The sequence below is a fragment of the Sphaerodactylus townsendi genome, linkage group LG02 (genome assembly GCF_021028975.2).
Source record: "Sphaerodactylus townsendi isolate TG3544 linkage group LG02, MPM_Stown_v2.3, whole genome shotgun sequence".
Taxonomy (NCBI): domain Eukaryota; kingdom Metazoa; phylum Chordata; class Lepidosauria; order Squamata; family Sphaerodactylidae; genus Sphaerodactylus; species Sphaerodactylus townsendi.
This window is the reverse complement of record NC_059426.1, coordinates 14,823,487-14,847,421: the sequence shown is the minus strand read 5'-3', so window position 1 is coordinate 14,847,421 and position 23,935 is coordinate 14,823,487. Positions and strand designations below refer to the sequence as shown.

The window sequence follows — 23,935 nt, the reverse complement described above, 5'->3', positions numbered from 1 at the left end:
TCCATAATGAGGTGAGCAAAACTTGTTCTGTTGGGGTTCAGTTAATAATTCAAGATATTTGGCTATGTGCCCCTGTTCCGGTATTATTCCAACAGAGAGGGGTGAGCATGATTTATTTGCTTGCCCCAACAAGATATGATATTCCTGTTCTAGAAGTCTACTTTTTAAGGTTCGGAAGATCTCTCTGGGTGTCAGCATACAGAGATCTTCAAGTAATAAACCTATCAAGTAAATTTTTGATTTGAGAAGTTGATACCATTCGGAGGCAAATAGGTCTGGGTGCACAGTGTATATTAAACTGCGCACATCAGAGCAACTCTGTCTCAATACTGGAACTTACGGCCACATTTCTGTGTGTCGTTGTCACCTCATGTTCCCAATTTTTCGCTAAACAAAACTTTTAATCCTTTCTTTTTAAAAAAGATTGTTTTACTTGACGATCTTAATTTTTATATTCTTCGAGCCTATTGTATTTTTTTATATATATATATATATAAAAACACCATTAAAGGCATTTTCAATTCAATCCACGAATTGTTTGCAACTGGATTTTTCGGTTTTGCATAGGAAAATTCGGTGGCAAACAATTGCTACTGTCTCTCCCACAACATCCCCTGATGGACACTCCGTTCACTGAGTGAAAATTTCCTTGTGGTCTCTGGCCTGAGGGAAGTCCAGCTGGCCTGACTAGGGACATGGCTTTCTCAGCCCTGGCCCCGGCCTGGTGAAACACTCTGTCTAGTGAGACCAGGGCCCTGTGGGATTTATGGCAGTTCCGCAGGGCCTATAAAACGGAGTTATTCCACCAGGTATATGGTTGAGGCAGCAACAGTTATCAGCATTGGCCTCCCCCGTCCCTTCCCACCGGCCACCTCCTCTATTCAGTGAGGGGCTTTATTTTATCCCTCCCTTCTTTTTTAAAGATCTATCTCAGCGCAGGGAAGTTGGATGTTTTCACCCTTTTGTTTTAGGAAAATATGCAGAGATTAAATATTTTAATTTATAGCGAGCCGTTATAGTTCTATTGTATTTATTATGCACTTGTAGGAGCAGCAGTGGCGTAGGAGGTTAAGAGCTCGTGTATCTAATCTGGAGGAACCGGGTTTGATTCCCAGCTCTGCCGCCTGAGCTGTGGAGGCTTATCTGGGGAATTCAGATTGGCCTGTGCACTCCCACACACGCCAGCTGGGTGACCTTGGGCGAGTCACAGCTCTTCTGAGCTCTCTCAGCCCCACCCACCTCACAGGGTGTTTGTGGTGAGGGGGGAAGGGCAAGGAGATTGTAAGCCCCTTTGAGTCTCCTGCAGGAGAGAAAGGGGGGATATAAATCCAAACTCTTCTTCTTCTACTTGTATATATATTGCTTTACTGGAAACAATACCGCGCATGAAAGGAGAGGGATGGTCCAAAAACCTAAATAAATAAATAATACAGTGCATTGAGAATGCATTTATCCGACGATGAAAGCAGCCAGAGAGAGGGCACATGACATATCCCTTCTTGTTGTGCATATAATGTGATGACACACAGCAAAAGAGGCACGGGGAGATAATTACGACAAGCAAGACATTCTCCACATACTTGACCTGCAGGGAGCATATTCGACAACTTTAGACCCGTCATGAAGATAACAAGTCCCCACAGGTTCCCGCTCTGCCTTCTGTTCGGTTCTCCAGTGATACAATGGTGCACATGCCTGCGAAGTAAGCAGAACGAAAGCCGTCTAGAAACAGCTACAGAACGCCTGCGGAGGGGAGAGCAACTTTTTGTAAGCCACAGAAGACTCGGCAGAGAAGGTCTGACCGCAACGAGCAAAAAATACTCCACCTCCGCCTTACCTACGTATCGGGCAGCAAATGCGGAGAACCCAAAGGGAAGTTCTGCCTCATTTGCAACTTGAGAAATTACTGAACTTGAAAGAGCTTGTGAACTATCTGCTTTGCAACAGGGCAGCGGGGGGGGGGTGTGGGGTGTCAAGCTAAATCGCGTCTGCTGACTTTCAGACTGTAGCTGTTAATTTGCTGGCGCCACCCTTTCAGGAGGCTGCATCAGCATCTGCCTTTGCTCTGGAGTTCACTGGACAGCGACTGTGCATCATCAGTAACTCCTTTAGGCTTCTCATTAGAATTTTCGGCTATGTTGCCTGCCAAAGAAATTCTCTGAATGCTGAGGTTGAGACCAGGAGCGTACCACCTTTGGGGACATGGGGTAACCCATGTCCCCGGGCACACATACACCTGGGCACCAGCAGCACCTCTGAGCGGTAAATCTGGATGCTGGCATGAGCTCCAAGCAGTAGATCTGGATGCTGGCGTAAGCTCTAGGCAGTAGGCCTGGACGCGGCACGGGCTCTAGGCAGTATTTAAAGCGCTGTTTGAACTGATGTTCCAAAGTACTGGAGATTAACTTAGACTAGCTGAAGAAGCTGCAAAAACATCTGACGTGGAAAGTATTTGATGGGGCATTTTAATTTAGAGATTGCGAATACTAATAATTTATATTTTAATGTAAAACTAAGTTATTGTTTTAATTTAAATTATTGTTTTAACTAAGTTACTGTTTTAACTGCATGTATCTCTGTATTGTTATAGCCAATGGCTCAAACAATAAATACTTGACTGACTGACTGACTGACTGACTGACTGACTGACAGTAGACCCTGGTTCTGGCCAGTAGACCTGGGTGCTGGGGTGCGGGGGGGGGGGATTGAGATTTTGTTTCTGGGCTCCATTTTTCCTAGCTACGCCTCTGGTTGAGTCTATACGATTGGGGAGATCAGAACCTAATTAGTAATGCCAACAGGACTTGCTATCCTCTATTCTCAGGAACTTCCCTTAGTGTAGTTAGTATGGCCAAATCCTTACACCAATTAACTCTGCCCAACAGCCGCAGAGCAGTGTAACTTGCAAAATGCAATGCTTTACCATCGGCAGTTATGCTCAGGAGATGTTCAAAAATTCCCGACCAAGAAAGAACATGTGCTTGCAATGTAAATCATGTAGAAACTGTTGGTCACATACTTTTATATTGTCTTTTTTATAGCACAATCAGGCATTCCTTGTTGACTCCTTTTTTGGTCAACAAAGAAGGATTTACGGACCAACAGAAAATCTGCCTGTTACTAAATAATGAGTCTTGTGTTGTAACTGAAAAGGTTGCAAGGTCCGTGTGTTTTGCTATGAAACAACATTCACAATTAAATACAAGAGGCTGATGTTCATACTCACCGAACAACTGATTCCGAGTTCAAACCACGCTGAGACAATATTGTATTTTAGATTATATGGCTTTATTAGTTTTGTTACCATATTATTTATTGTTCTGTAAAATAAGCCTTTTATAATGTCAATAAAAAGTGTTTGGATTTGGAAAACTCCTTCCTCCTACTATAAGGATTGGCCCAGAGGTGGGATCTAGCAGGTTCTCACAGGTTCCCGAGAGTAGGTTACTAATTATTTGTGTGTGCCGAGAGGGGGTTCCTAATTGGTGATTTTGCCACATGATTTTTGCCTCAGTTATGCCCCTCCTCTCAGCAGTAGCGCGCAGAACTTGAAGCAGTCTAGCAGGAGGTGCGCCGGCGTGCATGGCAGCCTGCGCGCATTTGTTTCCCACCTAAGGACCGGCGCAGCGGCTGCGTCCTTGCCACAGTCCCGCCCAGGAATGCCCCGCCCCGGAATGCCCGGCCACGCCCCTGTCTTGCCCCGCCCAGCCCCATTGGCGCTACACCACAGTTTGAATCCCACCACCATGGGAACCTGTTACTAAAAATTTCAGATCCCACCACTGGATTGGCCCCTGTGAGAAATTGAACTTGATCGGCCATGGGTAGCTGTGGCCAACTATCGATTGGGTAATTGCTGGGACTTTGGGGAGTTGGAAGGGCAGGGTTCAGGGAGGGACTTCAGAGAGGTATAATGTCATAGAGTTCACCTTCCAAAATGACCATTTTATCCAGGGGAACTCCGTTGTAATCTCCAGCCACCAGCAATACTGGCCTTGGGTCTAATCCATCAGGGTCCTTCTTGACTACATGCTGATGTGTAACACAGTCTTAGTTCCTAACAGCCTTTCACATTCTTAGGATTGGCCTATACAGAGAGAAGCAAACTTGGGCCAATGGGCGAGGTCTTCTAGGGTGCAATCCTCTTTCCTGGGAGTAAACCCCACTGAATTAAATTGAAATTTCTTCAGAGTAGTCCAAGTTAGGATTGCTCTTTATGTACAGGAGGGCACTTCCATGCTGTGTTCAAAGTGTACCTTTTACCTTTGCATTACTGCTTTAAGAGCCTAATATGTATCTATCGTGCACAGCTTTGTTAACACATACAACCATACTGTTTGGCAAATGTATAAAATATGAAAGTAAAAAAGGCTTGGTTTTAATTAAACAAAATTACAAATGTACCCATTGCTAGGAATCCTTCAATCCAAAGAAATGTTATGCAAGTCCCAAGTCTACTTGCACACTTGGAAATTATCTAATGATGTGTTACATAATAATCTTTACACGATACAGTTCTTAGAAAGCATTTTGCATGAGTAAGACTTTGTGTTGATAGCATTTCACTCAAACCAATAGAGAATAAAATCATCAAATAGGAATTTCTCCCAATGTTTCCCCGAATCTCCTATTTTTCCCTCGGACAAAACTGAACGGAAAAGTCATTATAGCCAATAGTTATGCTATTTTTCAGTTTTTTTTCCCCTTAGGCCTTTTAAGGTCACTGTGCTTACCAGGTGCCTTCTGGGGTGCTTCCCTGTTTCCTGACTGGGGAGTGCCGCCGCAAAAGGCAGTGTGCTGCTGCGGGCCATTGTCTGTAATCGGGACAATGGCATAAACCCGGCGGGACACGGGACACTCTACGCAAAAGAGTGATTGTCCCATGAAAATCGGGACGGATGGTCACCGTAGCTTACCAACTCCAATACAAATTTTGCAACCACGTTTAGATGACTATTATTAATCTGAGCAAACCGCAGTCAAAGAAAGTGCTTGTGCAAAATGCTTTCTAAGAACTGTACTGTGTAAAGATTATTATGTAACACATCATTAGATAATTCCCAAGTGCGCACAGGTGGCTGCTAAGGCCGTCGGGTAGCCGTCCCCAGACAGAGAGGGCAGAGAGTTCTTTCCCCTCTGTATACATTATTATTTTTTATTGTAAGAGTCCCTGCAGAGTTTGAATACAGCAACATGTGAAAAGCACTGAAGCCTTACCAGAATTGTATCATTTTTAGATCTCACCGATGCTCCAAACCATTGATGTGACTTGAATTCCAGCGGGTCATTTACAGCAAAATTTCTGTTGCCTGAAAAAGAGAAAGAATTCAGTGAACTGAAACAATTCCAATTTTGTTGGACACTCAGCAGTATCCCTGCAAAATCTATTTGATTTTACTCCTAAAACGCATGTCTAATTAAAGGGGGGGAGGGAAATGTTCAATAAATTGAGAAAAAATAATTTCCTCTTTTTCTATTGAAACATTTGAGGGAAAAAGCAGAAAAAAACAGGTAGATGCTTATAACTCTTATATTATTTTGTACAGATAGCTCTCCTGGAATTTAAAATGCCAAAAGGTCTGTGTTATGACAGCAGGCTGTATGTATGTATGTATGTATGTATGTATGTATGTATGTATGTGTGTGTGTATGTATGTATGTATGTGTGTATGTATGTATGTATGTGTGTATGTATGTATGTATGTATGTATGTATGTATGTATGTATGTATGTATGTGTGTGTGTGTGTATGTATGTATGTATGTATGTATTTATTTATTTATTTATTTGATTTTATAGGCTGCCTCATCCCCAAAGGGCTCTAGGTGGCTCACAACGATCCCAAACAACCGCATAACAATTCAGTGAATATATAAACCATCTAAAAACAATAATACATTAATTAAAATTCAATGCAGCAGATAACTTCATCACAACAGTACAATGCATGATTGGATTAGAGCAGTGGTTCTCAACCTTCCTAATGCCGCGACTCTTTAATACAGTTCCTCATATTGTGGTGACCCCCAACCCTAACATTTATCCATTTTACAGATGGAGAACACTGATGCAGAGAGTCTTAGGCGACCCCTGTGAAAGGGTCGTTCGACCCCCAAAGGGGTCCCGACTCCCAGGTTGAGAACCACTGGATTAGAGGCACCCGATCTAAAAGGCCGAGAGGGGATGGCAGCGCCGAGAGATGGAAGCAACAGGCACTGCCAAAGATGGTAAATGTGGCGGGCGTTACGAGGGTATAAATAAGTGGTAAAATAAGTGGTAAAATATAGATCACAGAGAGAAGCAGTGCTAATGAAGACTGACTTGGACTGAGGAGTCTCCGGTCTCCACTCAGGCCTCTTCCGCACATGCAGAATAATTCACTTTCAATCCACTTTCACAATTTTTTTGCAAGTGGACTTTGCTATTCCGCACAGTAAAATCCAGCTGCAAAGTGCATTGAAAGTGGATTGAAAGTGCATTATTCTGCATGTGCGGAAGGGGCCTCAGACTCACTAGGTGACCTTGGCATACGTATGGAACTACCTTATGCTGAATCAGATCCTTTTGATCCATCAACGTCGGAATTGTCTACTCAGATTGGTGGCAGCTTTCTGGAGACTTAGGCAGAGGACTTTCATACCAACTACTACCCAAATCTTTTAAACCAGAGATATCAGGGATTGAACCTAGGAACTTCTGCATGCCAAGCAGATAACTCAACCTCAGAGCCATGTCCCCCCCCCCCCGGGTTGATCGGTCGGTCGGTTGGTCGGTCGGTCGGGATCGGGGGGTCGGTCTCTTGGTCTCTCTCTCTCTCGGTCTCTCTCTCTCTCTCAGTCTCTCTCTCTCGGTCGGTCGCGCGCTCACACTCTTTCTCTCTTGCGTGCTCTCGCTCTCTCTTGCGGTCTCTCGCGCTCGTGCTCACGCTCTCTCTCTCTCTCAGCCCAACATAACTCATAGGGTTATTTCCAGTGTAAAACGGGGAACAGAGGACTACATCCACAGTCCTGACCTCCTAGAAAGAACGCTGGAATTCAAACAAGATAGGTTTCCAGACAGATAAAGCCACATGGCATTACTGCCACGGTCCCCAACTAGGCTAGCCTTATCTTGTCAGATCTCAGAAGCTGAGCAGGGGCAACCCTGGCAAATATTTAGATGAGAACGTCAAGGAATGCCAGGGTTGTCTCATGGAGGTAAGCTGTGGCAAACCACCTCTGAAGGTCTCTTGCCTGGAAAACCCCACCAGAGGTCCTCTTAGGTCTGTTGTGACTTGATGGCGAAAAAAAAGGCCTCTTGTGCACTAAAATGCCAAAGTTCGTTTTGAATCTGCCTGTATTCCTAGTGAGAAAAGCAGGGCCGGAAAGGAAATAAATAAATAAACAGCAAAGTCACGCTGGCAAATATCTCCCTCTCTCCCACAGACAAACACGCACTCAATTCATGCACGAACGACGGATATATTCGCAAAGCATAAAAAGTACAGATAATGTAAGCTGACCATCTGTCCTGGTTTTGGTGGGACATTCACGCCTTGAAAGAACTTGTCCCGTGTCCCGCAGGTTTTCCCCAATGTCCCAGGTTTTGGAAGGCTGCCGCACTGCCTTCTGGGGCGCAAGGCAGTGCAGCAGCCTCCCGCGCGGCCGCAGGAGCACACTGCCTTCTGGGGCGCTGCTGTTTCCCGCCCTAACCCTGTGACAGGGCGGGAAACGGCAGTGCCCCAGAAGGCTGTGCGCTCCTGCGGCCGCATGCGCACGCGGCCGCAGAGGCATGGCCTTCTGGGGCGCTGCCGTTTCCTGCCCTGTCACAGGGTGGGAAACGGCAGTGCCCCAGAAGGCAGTGCACTCCTGCGGCTGCGCAAGTGTGTGTGTGTGTGTGCGCACGCGCACGGGGGGCCGCCCACCTGTCCCGGTTTACGAAGGTGACCATCTGGTCACCTTAGATAATGACAACAGTCCAAAAACTCAGATGTACTGTATTTGGGCTGTATTCACTAACTCAAGCCAAACGCCAACCAGATTTTCTTTTTCTTTTAGGGCTGCAGGTGATTGGGGAAAACCCCCCCAGCAACATTGGAATGGAATGTGGCTGTGCTTTGGGCACATTTTAAAACCAATGTGTAGGTGCTAAAGTAACTGATGATGCTGACAGCCACCTCTGTGTGCATTTTGCCTCCCAAAAGTACAACCAGGTTGCGATCCCCCTGCCTGCTGATTATGCACAAACATGCCCCCCCCCCATCAAGCCCAGAAGGAGAACATTTTTGCTTTATTGTGAGGCAGAAGCTTGCTTTATTGTGAGGCACGAGTGACTCATCCAAACATCTCTGTCTGGTAGAGATTTGTACGGAAATCTTTTATCTCTTCAGGCACCGCATTACTTCCTGTTGGGAAATTCCTGGAGAACTATATTCCTGTCTCTGCTGGCAAGCAAAATACAAAACAGCTGGTTTAAAACTTGGATTTTAGCCCTGTAGAAGATTGCAGAACTAAAACAAGAACATGAATGTGGGGATTTATTCAAAAGCACAGCATGAACTTAAATCACATTCTTTCTTTTCCAGTAGAAATCTGAGGTCTTAGGACTATCTTTTATTGTTAAAAAAATGGCCCATCCCTTTCATGAACAGCATGCTAATTACGCAACTGAAAGTAACTAAGAAGACTTCCAAATCGATGAATTTTTCTTCTTGCTGAAAAACGGAAGTTGACAAATCTAAAATGTTCTGCATTTTTAATAGCACAGTTTATAGTGGAATGACACGGAGGGTTGTCAATAGCAGGATGGGGGAAAGCTGGAGATTTGGGGGGTGGAGCCTGAGAAGGCTGGGGCTTGGGGAGGGGAGAGACTTCAATGGGGTATAATCAGAGGTGGGATCCAGCAGGTTCTCACCAGTTCCCGAGAGTGGGTTACTAATTATTTCTGTGTGCCGTGAGGGGGTTACTAATTGGGTCTGCTTTTCCGTTAGAAATTCCATTAGGTCCAAAAATCATAAAGTCCTGTGGTTTCCTATGTGGCTGGTTAGCGAAGGTAGAAAATGGGATAATTCTCCCTGTTGGGCTGTTTTAAAAACATGTTTTAGAAATATGGTAAAGTTCCCTGTTTAAGGAAAGTATCCTTCTTTTGATTTCTAGAAACAAAATTAAGTATTTGAAAGTATTAAGTATTTGACAGGCAGTCAATTAGAGGAGAAGTAGTTGTTTCTGTTGGCAGTAGATGATACCTTGTTTCCCTGAATATAAGACATCCCCTAAAAATAAGACATAGTACAGGTTTTGCTGAAGTGCGAAATATAAGGCATCCCCCGAAAGTAAGACATAGCAAAGTTTTTGTTTGGAAGCATGCCCGACGAACAGAACACAGGAAAAATAAGACATCCCCTGAAAATAAGACATGGCACATCTTTGGGAGCAAAAATTAATATAAGACACTGTCTTATATTCGGGGAAACATGGTAGGACTTGCTATAATGAGTTTAAATTATGGACAGAAAGATACCAGCTGGAAATTAGGAACTTTTTTTTTACAGTAAGAGTTTTTTACAGCAACAGAGAAATTATTAATGCCCCGCCCCTGGAATGCCCGGCCACGCCCCCGTCATGCCCGCTACGCCACTGTTTGAATCCCACCACCATGGGAACCTGTTACTAAAATGTTTGGATCCCACCACTGGGTATAATGCCATATAATCCACCTCCCAAAGCAGCCATTTTCTGCAGCTGAATGATCTCTGTCGTCCAGAGATCAGTTGTAATAGCAGGAGATCTTCAGTCGCCACCTGGACTCTTGTAACCCTAAAGCCATTGCAGAAATTCCACTGATGCTGCCCCTCAGGCCTGTTCCAAAACGTTAGGAATTTCTTACCTTTCCTTATAAGGAAAAAGCATGAAAGTCTCACATAAACCAACATGGGTGGTGACCACAACATTGTTTTTTCCCCCGTGTTGCATGTATCCACTATTTTTTAATAAACACTCTGAGAAACTACCAATGTATTTGCCATCAACCAACATGGCGGTATCAGGTTTTTGTGCTTCTACACGGCAATTCTTAGAGGAGGGTTTCAAGTCCTATTTGTCAGGGGCTTGCTAGCTTAAGACACTGTAAATGTTGACTCAGTGATGGCAAACCTTTTTGAGACCGAGTGCCCAAACTGCAACCCCAAATCCACTTATTTATCGCAAAGTGCCAACACGGCAATTTAACCTGAATGCTGAGGTTTTAGTTAAGAAAAACGGTTGGCTCTGAGGCGTGCGTTACTCGGGAGTAGGCTTGGTGGTAGAAGGTGGCTTTGCTCTGAAGCAACCATGCAACTCTTCGAACAGGTGAATCACGACCCTAGGAGGGTTTACTCAGAAGCAAGCCACATTGCCAGCAACCAAGCTTACTCTTAGGTAAAGGATCACACTTTATTTTTTTATTTATTATTTATATTTATATACCGCCCTCCCCGAAGGCTCTTTAGTTCTTTGCATGAAAATCAGTTGGGTTTAACAGCACTTAACTGGGTTACCTATACTGCTTCCCCAGTATTAGATTTAATGCTAATAATCGAGCCCAGTGGCCCAAGCCAGCCTAGATGGGCGGGGGGGGGGGGTGATTTCCCCCCCACATGATGAACTCTGTTTGTGTGTGCCCACAGAGAGGGCTCTGAGTGCCACCTCTGGCACCTGTGCCATAGGTTCGCCATCACTGTGTTAACTGCTTGAACCCACGCCGGAACAGAAAGTAACAGGGAGGTATAACAGTGCATTAATCTAGGTATGAAGATAATGTCTACAGCTGCAGTTTGCATATTTTCCTCCTTGGATAAACTCTTTCAACTTGTTCCTGTATGTGCGCACCAGCATAGTACGGTATTAACACACTGAAAGATCCGAGTAGAATACTATTTTCTCAGACGCCTGAATGAATAGTTGCCCTTTCTTTATTTCCTCTCTTTCGTATCAGTATCTATGTGCCAGGCTACTAAAAAAAGTGCTCTACAATGCAGGAAATATCTCCAGGCTGGCAAGGTGCCTCTCGGTTCCCTGAGCTCTCTTTTCAAGATAGCTAAAGAGCAGAGAGAGGCGCCCTTGTGTTTTGGCACCTCAGACAATGGCCTAGTTCGCTTCTATGGACGGATCAGTCCTGCATACAGTGGTTTCTGTCAGAGGTGGGATCCAGCAGGTTCTCACAGGTTCCCGAGAGTAGGTTACTAATTATTTGTGTGTGCCGAGAGGGGGTTACTAATGGGTGATTTTGCCACGTGATTTTTGCCTTAGTTACGCCCCTCCTCTCAGCAGTAGCGCGCAGAACTTGAAGCAGTCTAGCAGGAGGTGCACTGGCGGGAGTGGCAGCCTGCGCCTGCGTGCATTCGTTTCCCGCCCAAGGACCGGCGCAGCGGCTGCGTCCTTGCCACAGCCCCGCTTTGCTGGCCTAATGGCCGTAATAAAACTGACTGACTGGCCACAGCCCCGCCCAGGAATGCCCCGCCCCCGTCATGCCCCGCCCAACCCCATTGGCACTACGCCACAGTTTGAATCCCACCACCGTGGGAACCTGTTACTAAAATTTTTGGATCCCACCACTGGTTTCTGTGGCCAGTGGGTTGTGAGCAGTGGCAGCCGTGTACCGGAATAAACTTTATTCATACCATTTCAAAACAGTTTCAGCCACTTCCAGTGGCAGATAAAATGTTTAAAAGGGCACATGTATACAACCAGCTGGTTACAGAGAGAAAGACGCACACACAGAAAGAGAGACAAATAGACACAATGGATGCAGAATTTTTGAGACGTTTTCCAGCGGCAGATAAGCCTATGGTTGGGTGAATGAGTCCTTACTGGAAACAGAAAGAACCTGCCTTGCACAAAATGGGCAAAGAACTATAATTTAATCCCACTAAAAAGAGTTCATTTTGCTAATGCAGCATGAGCAACACAATGCATTCCCTTCAGCATCTAGTTATGGCCTAAATAAATCCAGTTAAATCCGGATCGGCATCTACCTAACCGGATGCACAATGACTAACGTCACTAATGCCAGGACCTGCGTGTTTGTGTTGGGGGGGGGGGGGCACGAAGAGGCATACTGTACACTCCTCCAACTTTGCCTTCGGCATGCTGCACTGAATCAGGGCTCAATTCGTTTATCAGTATAAATTGGAAACGCATCACAATAAATCATCACTTCTTTGAGCCAAAAGGAACGCACGCGTTTTTGGATTAAATGCCAGACAACTGCTATGCAGATGCACTCACTAATTGGATTAGGCAACTTCGGTGTTACATACGTATGCTAAAATGGGTGGATTGCACTTAAAACATGCAAACTGAGCCCTTAACACTTTTAACCAATGCAAATGGTTCTTTCTCCCACCCTGGACGTTCCACAGACATATATACTCCACTTGCTTTACTACCCTCAGATCCTCTGAAGATGCCAGCCACAGATGCAGGCAAAATGTCAGGAGAAAATGCTACTGGAACACGGCCATACAACCCAGAAAACCCACAACATCCTAGTGTTTCCAGCCGGGAAAGCCTTTGACAAAACTGAGAACTCTTGCTACACAGCTGCCAGAAAAACAGTGTTGCTTATCATAACCGTTGTTTATCTAGTGCAGTGTTTCCCAACCTTTTCGAGGTCAGGGTACCCTTGACCTCACTCTTCATACCTCACGGTACCCCTGCCGCCACCCTCCACCTTCCCCTCCCATTGCCCCTGTTTGCCACACACCCCACCTTCCCCTCCCAGGGTGAAGGGAAGCACTGGGGGTGGGGGTGGCTGCTGACCTTGTGGCAGGCCCTGCCCCATGGGCCAGCTCCATGTCCTTGCTGGCGTCGGTGGGAGACAACACAAAATGAGGGGGGCGTTAGTGTTGCCGCGGTACTCCTGGGATATGCTCACGGTACCCAAGGGTACCACGGTACCCTGGTTGAGAATGGCTGATCTAGTCGTTCTCTGTACAGGCACACGTGGGACTATGCTTGTGCAGGCTTGCAGCGGAGCATTTTAGTGAGCACTTTAAGAGCTTCTAGTCACTAGATGAGTGTTCCCCTCCCAAAGTCACAAGCCTGGGCTAGCTGTTCTTCCTGTCCAGGATCACGATAATTGGTTGGAGGAGGTACACTCTCTCCTTCCAGATCTCCCTTCGCCACACGCAGCGGGTTATCCCTTGAGTTAGACGACTGCCTGCAATGGAGAAGGTGGGAGGGATGTGTGCCAGTACAGAGTACCACTAGATGAACAACAATTACAGAGAGCAACAGTGTTTTTCGTCATTGTGACCACTGTACAGTCCCACGTGGGAGAACAGCAAGCTTACAAACTGTGAAGACAGGTGTGGCTGTTCAATGAATCACAGATTGCAAAACAGGTTGAACCGCATTCGCCTCAGCTCTAGCATCAACATCCGTAGCATAAAGTCTGATAAAGTCAAAGGAGTAGATCACTTAGTTTCAGGTGCAGCCAATCGGATTGCGGGACATTTCTGTATGCCTGTACAGTGAAGCGTGCGTTGTACAAAAAGATCTGAGAAGCTCCACGGTTTCTGAAACTGGGCAGAGCGTGACTTTTTCCTTCCCTTCACAGGGTGGGTGAAGAAATTAGCGTGCATTTTGTTCCCTTCAGGTTTTCCAGCTCCTCCTTGCCTTTCCTCACCTACACAACAGCTCTTCCACCCAGGATTGAAAGCAGTGGTGGGATCCAAAAATTTTAGTAACAGGTTCCCATGGTGGTGGGATTCAAACTGTGGCGTTAAGCATGCCAAAGAGCACCTGGGCTGGGCAACGCACGGGGGGGGGCATGGCCAACGCGGAGCATTCCAGGGGCGGGCGATTTCCTGGGTTAGAGGGGGGCTGTGGCAAGGACGCAGGCCGCTGCATGCCGATCCTTGGGCAGGGAAATGAATGCACGCAGAAGCTAGGCTGCCACTGGACACGCCAAAGTGCACTTCCTGTTAGGACTGCTTCAGAGTTCTGCCCGCTACTGCTTTTGAGAAGAGGGCATTAACTCAAGGCAAAAAATCACGTGGCAAAATCACCCAATTAGTAACCCCCCTCTCGGCACACACAAATAATTAGTAACCTACTCTCGGGAACCTGTAAGAACCTGCTGGATCCCACACTGAATGCGGCTATATGGTGGACCAAGTTCCTTTTTCATTGGACCTGTGGTTTACCAGCTAAGCTCTATACCGATACCCTAAATGGAGTTAACATAAATATTTCATTTACAGTAGATGCCTTTTTTATGTCGCCAAAGGAAGCTTTGCAAAGTATGTTATTCTGGTTCCTTATTGTCAGTTGTTTAAATTATTAGATAAAGGTAGCGAAGTGTTCAGGAGTATCTTTTCAGTGTAAAATCTGCCTGTACAATTGTGCTTGAATTCCTGTGCTGTGAGTTATAGAGGGACCCAAAGCGCACACCCCAGACCAAAAGCTTGGCAGCAGCAGAAGAAGCAGAAGAAGCAGAAGCAGAAGCTAAGAAGAAGCAGAAGAAGAAGAAGCAGAAGAAGCAGAAGAAGCAGAAGAAGCAGAAGAAGAAGAAGAGAAGAAGAAGAAGAAGAGAAGAAGAAGAGAGAAGAGGGGGGTTGGATTTATATCCCCCCTTTCTCTCTACAGGAGAGACTACAAAGGGGTTTACAATCTCCTTGCCCTTCCCCCCTCACAACAAACACCCTGTGAGGTGGGTGGGGCTGAGAGAGCTCAGAGGAACTGTGTTTGAATCCCACCAATTGGCCATGCTGGCAAGGGCTGATGGGAATTGTAGTCCATAACATCTGGAGTGCCAAAGGTTTGCCACCATCGCCCTAGGTAGTCCACCAGGACAAACTAGGCAAGATCAAATTTAGAAGAAGACAATCCATCCATAATCCAAAGCCCATAGAAAAATGTCAATTACCAAACAGTGGCAAGCCGATTAAAATGCTAAAAGGCAAAAAAAGCCTTTTGTTTTAAAGGTGAAGAACAGCACACAAATAAAGATTTCATCAGTCATTATAAATTGTTCTTCGACGCCAAATTCCTCCGGCCACCCACCCACCAATCTTCAGGAGCAGAGACAAATAGAAAACTCCTCTAAAGCAGAAAAAGGGGTTTGGTTGTTTCGGCGTTTGATGCTTCTGCCCTTATTTTGTTAGATTTGGCTTCAGTATTGTACACGTTTGTACTGTTGGCAAGCATTTTACAAAAGTCGGAATAAACGACAAAGGGCCTTCAGATGACCTCCAAACACAGCTTTTCAACAATGACACATTTGAATGTTCTGCCCTGGAGGGCTTTGAAAGAAAGCAGCTGACCCCAAGGCTGCCTCAAACAGCAACGATAGATCCCTACGCTTAAATGGGTCACAGAAGCGGGTGACCGCATCGGCTCTCAACAAAGCTTCCTGTTGTGGGCACGGGGTGGTCACTCTCTTAGCATGCTGTCGAGAATGCGGCTAAGCTGCCCGGTGAAGGGGAAACGTTTATTATTTTTAAAGCCGTGGTCTTCCATTAACACGGCACAGAACACAAGCCATGAATGAATGACAAATGGGTCTGTCCGTAGGTATCGATGCTCCGATGAAGGCAAGTGGAACTAAGTGGGCTTCTGCCACACTGCGTCCAGTAAATCTAAGTCGACATGATGGTTTTAGACAGCTCGACCTGGCAGGAAGAGGGCAGGAATCCTACGTTTGATTCCTTATTAATTCTTTCTCCTTGTCCTGCACGCATTTTTTTGGAAGTGGGAACCAAATGAACTGCCCTTTTAAAGGCACCCGGCATGAAAGTCTAGCATTAAATCAAGAAATGGGATTTTAAATTATGTATTTCCTTGGGGGGGAAATCCATATAATTATACCCACAGACATTTTTGATCCGCACCCTAGTGCTCAGTTCAGAATTAGATACAATGATATTCAAATGAACAAAGGACAAACCTTGCTGTTCAGGACACATCTTTCATATTTTATTAAGAACATAAGAACATAAAGAACAAACCAGCTGGATCCAGACCAAGAGTCCATTCTAGTCCAACTCTCTGCTAACTCACTTTCATGAGAATTTGAAGCCCCAAAAGATTGCCATTGGGAGCTCACATGCAGGAGGTGAAAGCAATGGCTTGTTCATTCCTTGACGCAACTATGCATCAAATCTAAGATAGCCTCATTTTTGTTTGTTTCTTTATGGATTTCATACCCCACTTTTCTCCTCCACGGAGACTAAAAGCAACTACTTCATTTTCCCTCTTCCTTGCAACAATACGATGGGGTAGGTTAGGCTGAGAGAGACTGACTCAAGGTCACACAGAAATTTCACGGCAGAGTTGAGGTTTCAATCTGGGTCTTCTAGATCCTAGTCCTGAATGCTAACCACTACACCAGACCTGGGCATTATACGGCCCGCGGGCCACATCCGGCCCGCCAGATGACCCTGACTGGCCCCTGCCGTGCTTTCAGAGGCGAGGTGCCTGCTTAGAAACCCACTTGAGAGCCCGGTTGCCTTGGCTGACAGATTCTGCGGGGCTTTCAAAGGTGCCTCGCCCCCCTGCCTTTTGGCCCGGCCCTCCACAATATTTTCATTTTCTTATGCGGCCCCCTGGAAAAAATAATTGCCCACCCCTGCACTACACCATGGTAATGTAGTGATTAAAGCTAATGTGATGTAGTGGTTGAGAGCTATGGACTCTACCCTGGAGAACTGGGTTTGATTCCACACTCCTCCTTATGAGTGTCAGATTCTTATCTGGTGAACCGGATTTGTTTCCCCACTCCTGCACATGAAGCCTACTGGGTGACCTTGGGCTAGTCACAGTTAATCAGAACTCTCTCAAGCCCCACCCACCTCCCAAGGGAAAAGATCAGCCTTGACTGTCCTTTCAGGAGAGAAAGAGGAAGTATGAATTCAAACCCTTCTCCTTTTAAAAACCTTCTACTCAGTTTTTTTAAAATTAATTAGATTTGGTATCCCACCCTTTCTCAGCCCGAGGCCAGGCTCTGGATGGCTAACAGATTTATAACCACGTTTCATATACACACAACGTTTCATATACAAAATTAATACTCATAATTAATAAAACATTTGAAATATAGACAGATGGCATCAACTTCCGTTAACAACCCCCTGCTCTTCCTAATACAAGGTTATACTAAAAGGAAGAGGGGTGGATTCGGGAGGCCAACAACGTTGAACAAAAATGTAGTTGTCTCAACCAAAGAAGAAGTTTTGCAGTTTTTCAGAAAGAGATCTCTCCGTATATACTGCAGTGGCGTAGGAGGTTAAGAGCTCGTGTATCTAATCTGGAGGAACCGGGTTTGATTCTCCACTCTGCCGCCTGAGCTGTGGAGGCTTATCTGGGGAATTCAGATTAGCCTGTGCACTCCCACACACGCCAGCTGGGTGACCTTGGGCTAGTCCAGGGTAGGAACCTCTGGCTCTCCAGATGTTCAGGAACTCCAATTCCCATCAGCCCCTACCAGCAATTGGCCATGCTGGTAGAAACTTGATGAAGTGGACCCTGAGCTCTGAGCCCTGGGCTAGTCTAGTTCCTCTGAATCTCTCAGCTGCCTCACAGGGTGTTTGTTGTGAGGGGGGAAGGGCAAGGAGATTGTAAACCCCTTTGAGTCTCCTGCAGGAGAGAAAGGGGGGATATAAATCCAACCCCCCCCCCTTCTTCTTCTTCTTCTTCTTCTTCTTCTTCTTCTTCTTCTTCTTCTTCTTCTTCTGCTTCTTCTGCTTCTTCTGCTTCTTCTGCTTCTTCTTCTTCTTCTGCTTCTTCTGCTTCTTCTTCTTCTTCTTCTTCTTCTTCTGCTTCTTCTGCTTCTTCTGCTTCTTCTGCTTCTTCTGCTGCTGCTGCTTTGGTCTGGGGTGTCGCTGGGGTCCTCTATAACTCACAGCACAGGAATTCAAGGCTAATTGTACAGGCAGATTTTACTCTGAAAGATACTCTGAACACTTCCGCCCTTTATCGAATAATTTAAACAACTGACAAGGAACCAGAACAACATACTTTGCAAAGCCCTTGCGACATAAAAAGGCATCTGCAAATGAAATATTTATGTTACTCCATTTAGGGTACGGTATGTGAGCTAGCTGGTAAACCACAGGTCCAATGAAAAAGGAACTTGGTCCACCATATAGCCGCATTCAGTGTGGGATCCAGCAGGTTCTTACAGGTTCCCGAGAGTAGGTTACTAATTATTTGTGTGTGCCGAGAGGGGGTTACTAATTGGTGATTTTGCCACGTGATTTGTGCCTTAGTTACGCCCCTCTTCTCAGCAGTAGCGCACAGAACTTTTAGCAGTCCAGCAGGAAGTGCACCGGCGTGCGTGGCAGCCTGCGCCTGCGTGCATTCGTTTCCAAGGGACCAGCGCGCTTGGCGTCGCTGCACATGCCAGAGGAATACCCCACCCGGAATGCCTGGCCGCGCCCACATCATGCAACCTTGCCCAGCCTGAAACCGCCTGCAATTTGAATCCCACCACCATGGGAACCTGTTACTAAAATTCCTAATGGCAACCAGCAACACAGAACTAGAATCTTACAGAATCAGAGTCTTTGGACCGAAACTCAAACTGGCAGTGTTCTAGTCCTCAGTGTCACAATGTTAATACTGAATACAAGGATCACATCACAAGACGAGAAATGTCTATTCCAAAGTCCATTCCATGGACCATCTGTGATGACTATCCATGGCTTCTCAGTAGGCGCACAGTGGAAAACAATGCTTGTGCAATTGTCACACAGTATGATATTTCAGGGTCATTTGACTTGCCCTAAGCCCAAGCTAAGTGACGATTCTCCTGAGCAAAGCGCAAAGCTCTTGCTCTCCAATATTCTTTGGGATTATCCCTCAGCAATCTAGCCCTGCTATATACCTGGAACATCTTGTTAATTATAATTGCAGATGGGTCATTGACTAGAGCAAGGTGTAACTCTTTTTCCGATCGAGTACATCTCAAGATTACCGCTTCTCTAATATCCCACAAAATGAGCGTTGCTGTCGATTCTGTCCTGATACAACTGATTCACTTTCTCATATTCTGCTTCACTGTTCAAAATATAACAACTTCAGAACTGATTTGAGAACTGTACTACCAACAGGATTTATGCTTCTCTCTGATAAGGTAAAAATGGCTAAGCTTCTAAATAACTCTAATGCTGAAATCTCTGAAGCTGTTGCTACATTTTTACTCTGTGTACTGCAAGTTGTGTAATAATGATCTTTTTACTGTATTTGGAATTCATGACACACTCCGGTTTTATGCCTAATAAAGGTTTTGGATTTGGATTTGGATTTGGATTTGGATTTGGCTAAGTGACGACAATAAAACAGGGATAAATCGGCTGCTTTTAAAATAAGTTAGATGATAACGATGTCAAACCAGAGTGGATTATAGGATCCTGAATGAAGGCCAGGCTCCAAAAATTTTTTGAAACGTCTTCCATATACACATTGAGGATTTTCCGCCCCCCCGCCCCCCGCCCAAGAAAGCAAAGTGCTCCTGTAAGGGTCGCAGGAAGACCCTGTAGTTCAAGGGGTCACAACTGCATGCAACATCAGACAAATTCCTTCGAACACATGGAAACATTTGAAGTGCAGAAGCTCTTTGAATCTTGGCCACTCAATCCAAATTCTGTCAACTATTTGGATTATTTTGTGCAGCTTGTAATTTAGATATTATTTACAGTGAAAAAATCGATGAAAACCGAAACCGATGAACACCGAAGGCAATGAAAACCAAGGTTCCACTGTATGTATTTTTGGATGTTATACCCAATGACTCAAACAATAAATACTACTTGACTTGACTTGACACAAGCTTATGTGAAAAAAAAATCATTTATATGTATTGCATTCATATTTAAGAAGTCTCAAAACTTCTGCTTATTGTGAGAGACTGACAAGGCTACCCTACTGCCATAGTGACTGCCTGTTAGAAGAAGAGTTTGGATTTATACCCCACCTTTCTCTCCTGTAAGGAGTCTCAAAGCAGCTTACAAGCTCCTTTCCCTTCCTCTCCCCACAACAGACACCTTGTGAGGTAGGTGGGGTTGAGAGTTCTGTGACTGGCCCAAGGTCATCCAGAAGGCTTCATGTGTAGTAGCAGAGAAACAAATCCAGTTCACCAGATAAGAGTCTGCCGCCCACGTGGAGGAGTGGGGAATAAGAACATAACAACATAAGAACAAGCCAGCTGGATCAGACCAGAGTCCATCTAGTCCAGCTCTCTGCTACTCGCAGTGGCCCACCAGGTGCCTTTGGGAGCTCACGTGCAGGATGTGAACGCAATGGCCTTCTGCGGATGTTGCTCCTGAGCACCTGGACTGTTAAGGCATTTGCAATCTCAGATCAAAGAGGATCAAGATTGGTAGCGATAGATCGACATCGCCTCCATAAATCTGTCCAAGCCCCTTTTAAAGCTATCCAGGTTAGTGGCCATCACCACCTCTTGTGGCAGCATATTCCAAACACCAATCACACGTTGTGTGAAGAAGTGTTTCCTTTTATTAGTCCTAATTCTTCCCCCCAGCATTTTCAATGTATGCCCCCTGGTTCTAGTATTGTCAACATTTTCTACCCCATGCATAATTTTATAGACTTCAATCAAATCCTGTTCTCCAGATTAGAGTCCACCACTCTTAACCACTACACTACACATAGTAAACATAAAGTATGAATTACACACATTATCTTCAATCTCCAGGTAAACACACTAGGCTACTCTGGCCAACCAGGATTCCCAGATGCAGGTACGTGAAGGTTTAAGAAGGAAAACCTCAGATGATCATCACCCATATATGCCGCAAGTTCAGAAGCATCTAAGAAGAGTTAAGCATGAGCCATTCCTAGACTTTATCTAATCACTTTTTACAGGGCTGGCTCCCTGTCTTACACAGCTCTTGTGATTTCTCCGTCTTATCTGATGGGATTAGAGGCTTCTGCCAGGGGCAGCAGGAAACAAAGCCCTGGATCAAAAGATGAAGTCATGACATGAGCCAAATGTCAACCATTATACCACTGCTATGCAGGCAACCTCGAAACACAGAGACAGCAAGCCCCCGAATGCCAATGCTGGAAGGTAAGAATCCGAGGAAGTTCTCTGTGCTTGGTTTTTGGCCGAGTAAGGTAACAGCCAAACGCTGTGACTGTATTAGTCTCTACTGACAGAATAACTGAAACTATCCAGTTCCCAGCAGAGTGAAACGCAGCAGAGTTATACAAAGGAATTATCCACTAATAAAATTCGGAATATAAAAAGATTTTGCGCGGAAAGGGCGACAAAAACATATTTGACAAAAGAGGGAGACAAAATAGCCATGTGCCAAAAAGCACCAGCAAACAGGCTAGCTTTCACAATAATCAAACAAGGAAAACACAACAGCATTCAACAATACAGCGTAAGGACAAGGAGGAGAGTAAAAAGAAAAAGGAGGAGGAGGAGGAGGAGGAGGAGGAGGAGGAGGAGGAAGAAGAAGAAAAAGAAGAAAAAGAAGAAAAAGAAGAAAAAGAAAAAGAAGAAAAGAAGAAGAAAAGAAAAAGAAAAGAAAAAGAAGAGAAGAAGAAGAAGAGGAGGAGGAGGAGGAGGAGGAGGAGTTTGGATTTATATCCTAACAAACACCCTGTGAGATAGGTGGGGCTGAGAGAGCTCCGAGAAGCTGTGGCTAGCCCAAGGTCACCCAGCTGGCGTGTGTGGGAGTGTACAGGCTAATCTGAATTCCCCAGATAAGCCTCCACAGCTCAGGCGGCAGAGCTGGGAATCAAACCCGGTTCCTCCAGATTAGATACATGAGCTCTTAACCTGTTACGCCACTGCTGCTTCTTGCAGAAGCATAACAAGCTACACACCATAATATGCCGACAATGAAGGTGACCCCCAATCAACCAATTAACTGCTCACCTGCCTTGCATTAACATAAGCAAACCAAATGGGGCGACTATCTTGCTCCTGCAATAACTTATAAAAGAGATGCCGAATATTCTAACAATTACCTGTAGAGTCAAAGATGATTGGAAGGCAATTTCTGTTGGAATTCCAGCTGCACTTGAGGACTTGACCTCCTTCTACAATTCCCGGCTGGCTGGTATTTGCCTTTGGCGCACCCACTAGAAGAAATGTCCTGCAAGAAACAATTGAACAAAGAGAGACCGTTCAAGACTGCTCACTGTTTCATGGATGACAACTGATCAAGTATACAATCTACAAAACTGAGTATGAATCAATATAAGGCACAGGAGAATCAAGGAACAGAAAGAGCACTAGTATAATGTAAAGGCTGATTTCTTGGAGATGCAGGGGGAGCTGATTCCTCTACAGAAGCACTGTGGATATCAATACCAGGGGTGAAGCAAAGTTTAACATTAGGAATATATTATCGTCCCCCTGACCAAAGTGCACAAGAGGATTCTGAGATGGAAAAAGAAATTAGAGAGGCCAACAAAAGCAAAAATGTCGTGGTAATGGGCGATTTTAACTATCCCCACATAAACTGGAAAAATGCATGTTCAGGTCATATTAAGGAGAGAACATTCCTGGATATGCTAAATGACTGTGGCTTAGAGCAGATGGTTGTAGAACCAACCAGGGTAGATGTGATCCTAGATCTAATTCTATGTGGGACCCAGGACCTGGTGCGGGAAGTCAGTGTTGTTGAGCCGATAGGGAACAGCGACCACAATGCTGTCAGATTCAGTATCTCTGCATACGAACAAGTGGTAACTACTAATGTAGTTACATTTGCCTTCAGAAAGGGAAATTCTCAAAGATGAGGGGATAGTCTTGGGAAGCTGAAAGGGGAAAATCAAGAGAGAGTCAAAATGTCCAAGGTGCTTGGAGGTTATTTAAAAACACAGTCTTAAAAGCTCAGCTGGAATGTGTTCCACAGGTTAGGAAAGGCAGCAGCCCAGTCCAAAAGAAAGCCACCATGGTTGCTAACAAGGGAGGTTGAGGTAATTATTAGGAAAAAAAAGATGTCTTTTAGAAAATGGAAGTCCAACTTAACTGATGAAGAATACCAGAGAGAACACAAATGGTGGCAAAAGAGAAGCAAGTTAGCTGTAAGGGAGGCAAAAGGATTATGAGGAGCATGGCTGCGAACATCAAGACTAGCAACAAACAGTTCTTCAAGTTACATCAAAAGCAGGAAGCCAGCTAGGGAAGCTGTAGAGTCCGTTAGACGATGAAGGAACAAAAGGGTGTGCTAAAAGGTGACAGGAGATTGCAGAGAAGCTGAATGAATTCTTTGCATCTGTCTTCACCCAAAGAGGAGGTGTGAGGAAAATTCCTGCACCTGAACCAAGCTTCTTAGGAGGTGAACTGAGGAACTAGCGAAGTTAGTGGTAGACAAGGAAGAAGTTCTGGCAGCCATTGATAAACTAAATGCTACCAAATCCCTGGCCCAGATTGCATTCATCCAAGAGTTCTTAAAGAGCTCAAGCATGAAATTGCTGATGTTCTCACATTAATATGCAACTTATCCCTGAAATCAGGCTCCATCCCTGAAGACTGGAAGATGGCCAATGTCACACCAATCTTTAAGAAAGGGTCTAGGGGGGGACGAGGAAATTACAGGCCAGTCAGTTTGACATCTGTTCCTGGTAAATTAGTAGAATCTATCATTAAAGATAAAATTATTAAACTTGTAGAAAAGCAAGACCTGCTGAGGAAGAGTCAGCATGGCTTTTGTAGAGGCAAGTCCTGTCTTACAAACTTACTAGAGTTCTTTGAGAGTGTAAACAGACATGTGGATAAGGGGAACCAGTGGACATTGTCTACTTGGATTTCCAAAAGGCTTTTGACAAAGTTCCTCACCAGAGACTGTTGAGAAAACTCAGCAAGGAAGGAATAAGAGGGGAAGTCCTCCTATGGATTAAAAACTGGTTGAGGAACAGGAAACAAAGGGTGGGTATAAATGGGAAGTTCTCACAATGGAGAGATGTAGAAATGGTGTCCCCAAGGATCCGCTTTT

General features: G+C 45.2%; 1 protein-coding gene across 1 annotated transcript in view; it reads right to left on the bottom strand.

Annotated features, from left to right (window-relative positions):
• The window catches only part of ITGAV (integrin subunit alpha V), a 106,582-nt gene that overhangs the window by 64,281 nt on the left and 18,366 nt on the right, over positions 1-23,935 (bottom strand). Inside the window, exons 2-4 of the mRNA XM_048485387.1 lie at positions 21,960-22,087; positions 5,218-5,309; positions 1,581-1,695 (exon numbers count right to left, since the gene is read on the bottom strand). Of these exons, the coding sequence (XP_048341344.1) occupies positions 1,581-1,695; positions 5,218-5,309; positions 21,960-22,087 (335 nt within the window). The remainder of the gene's footprint in view (positions 1-1,580; positions 1,696-5,217; positions 5,310-21,959; positions 22,088-23,935) is intronic.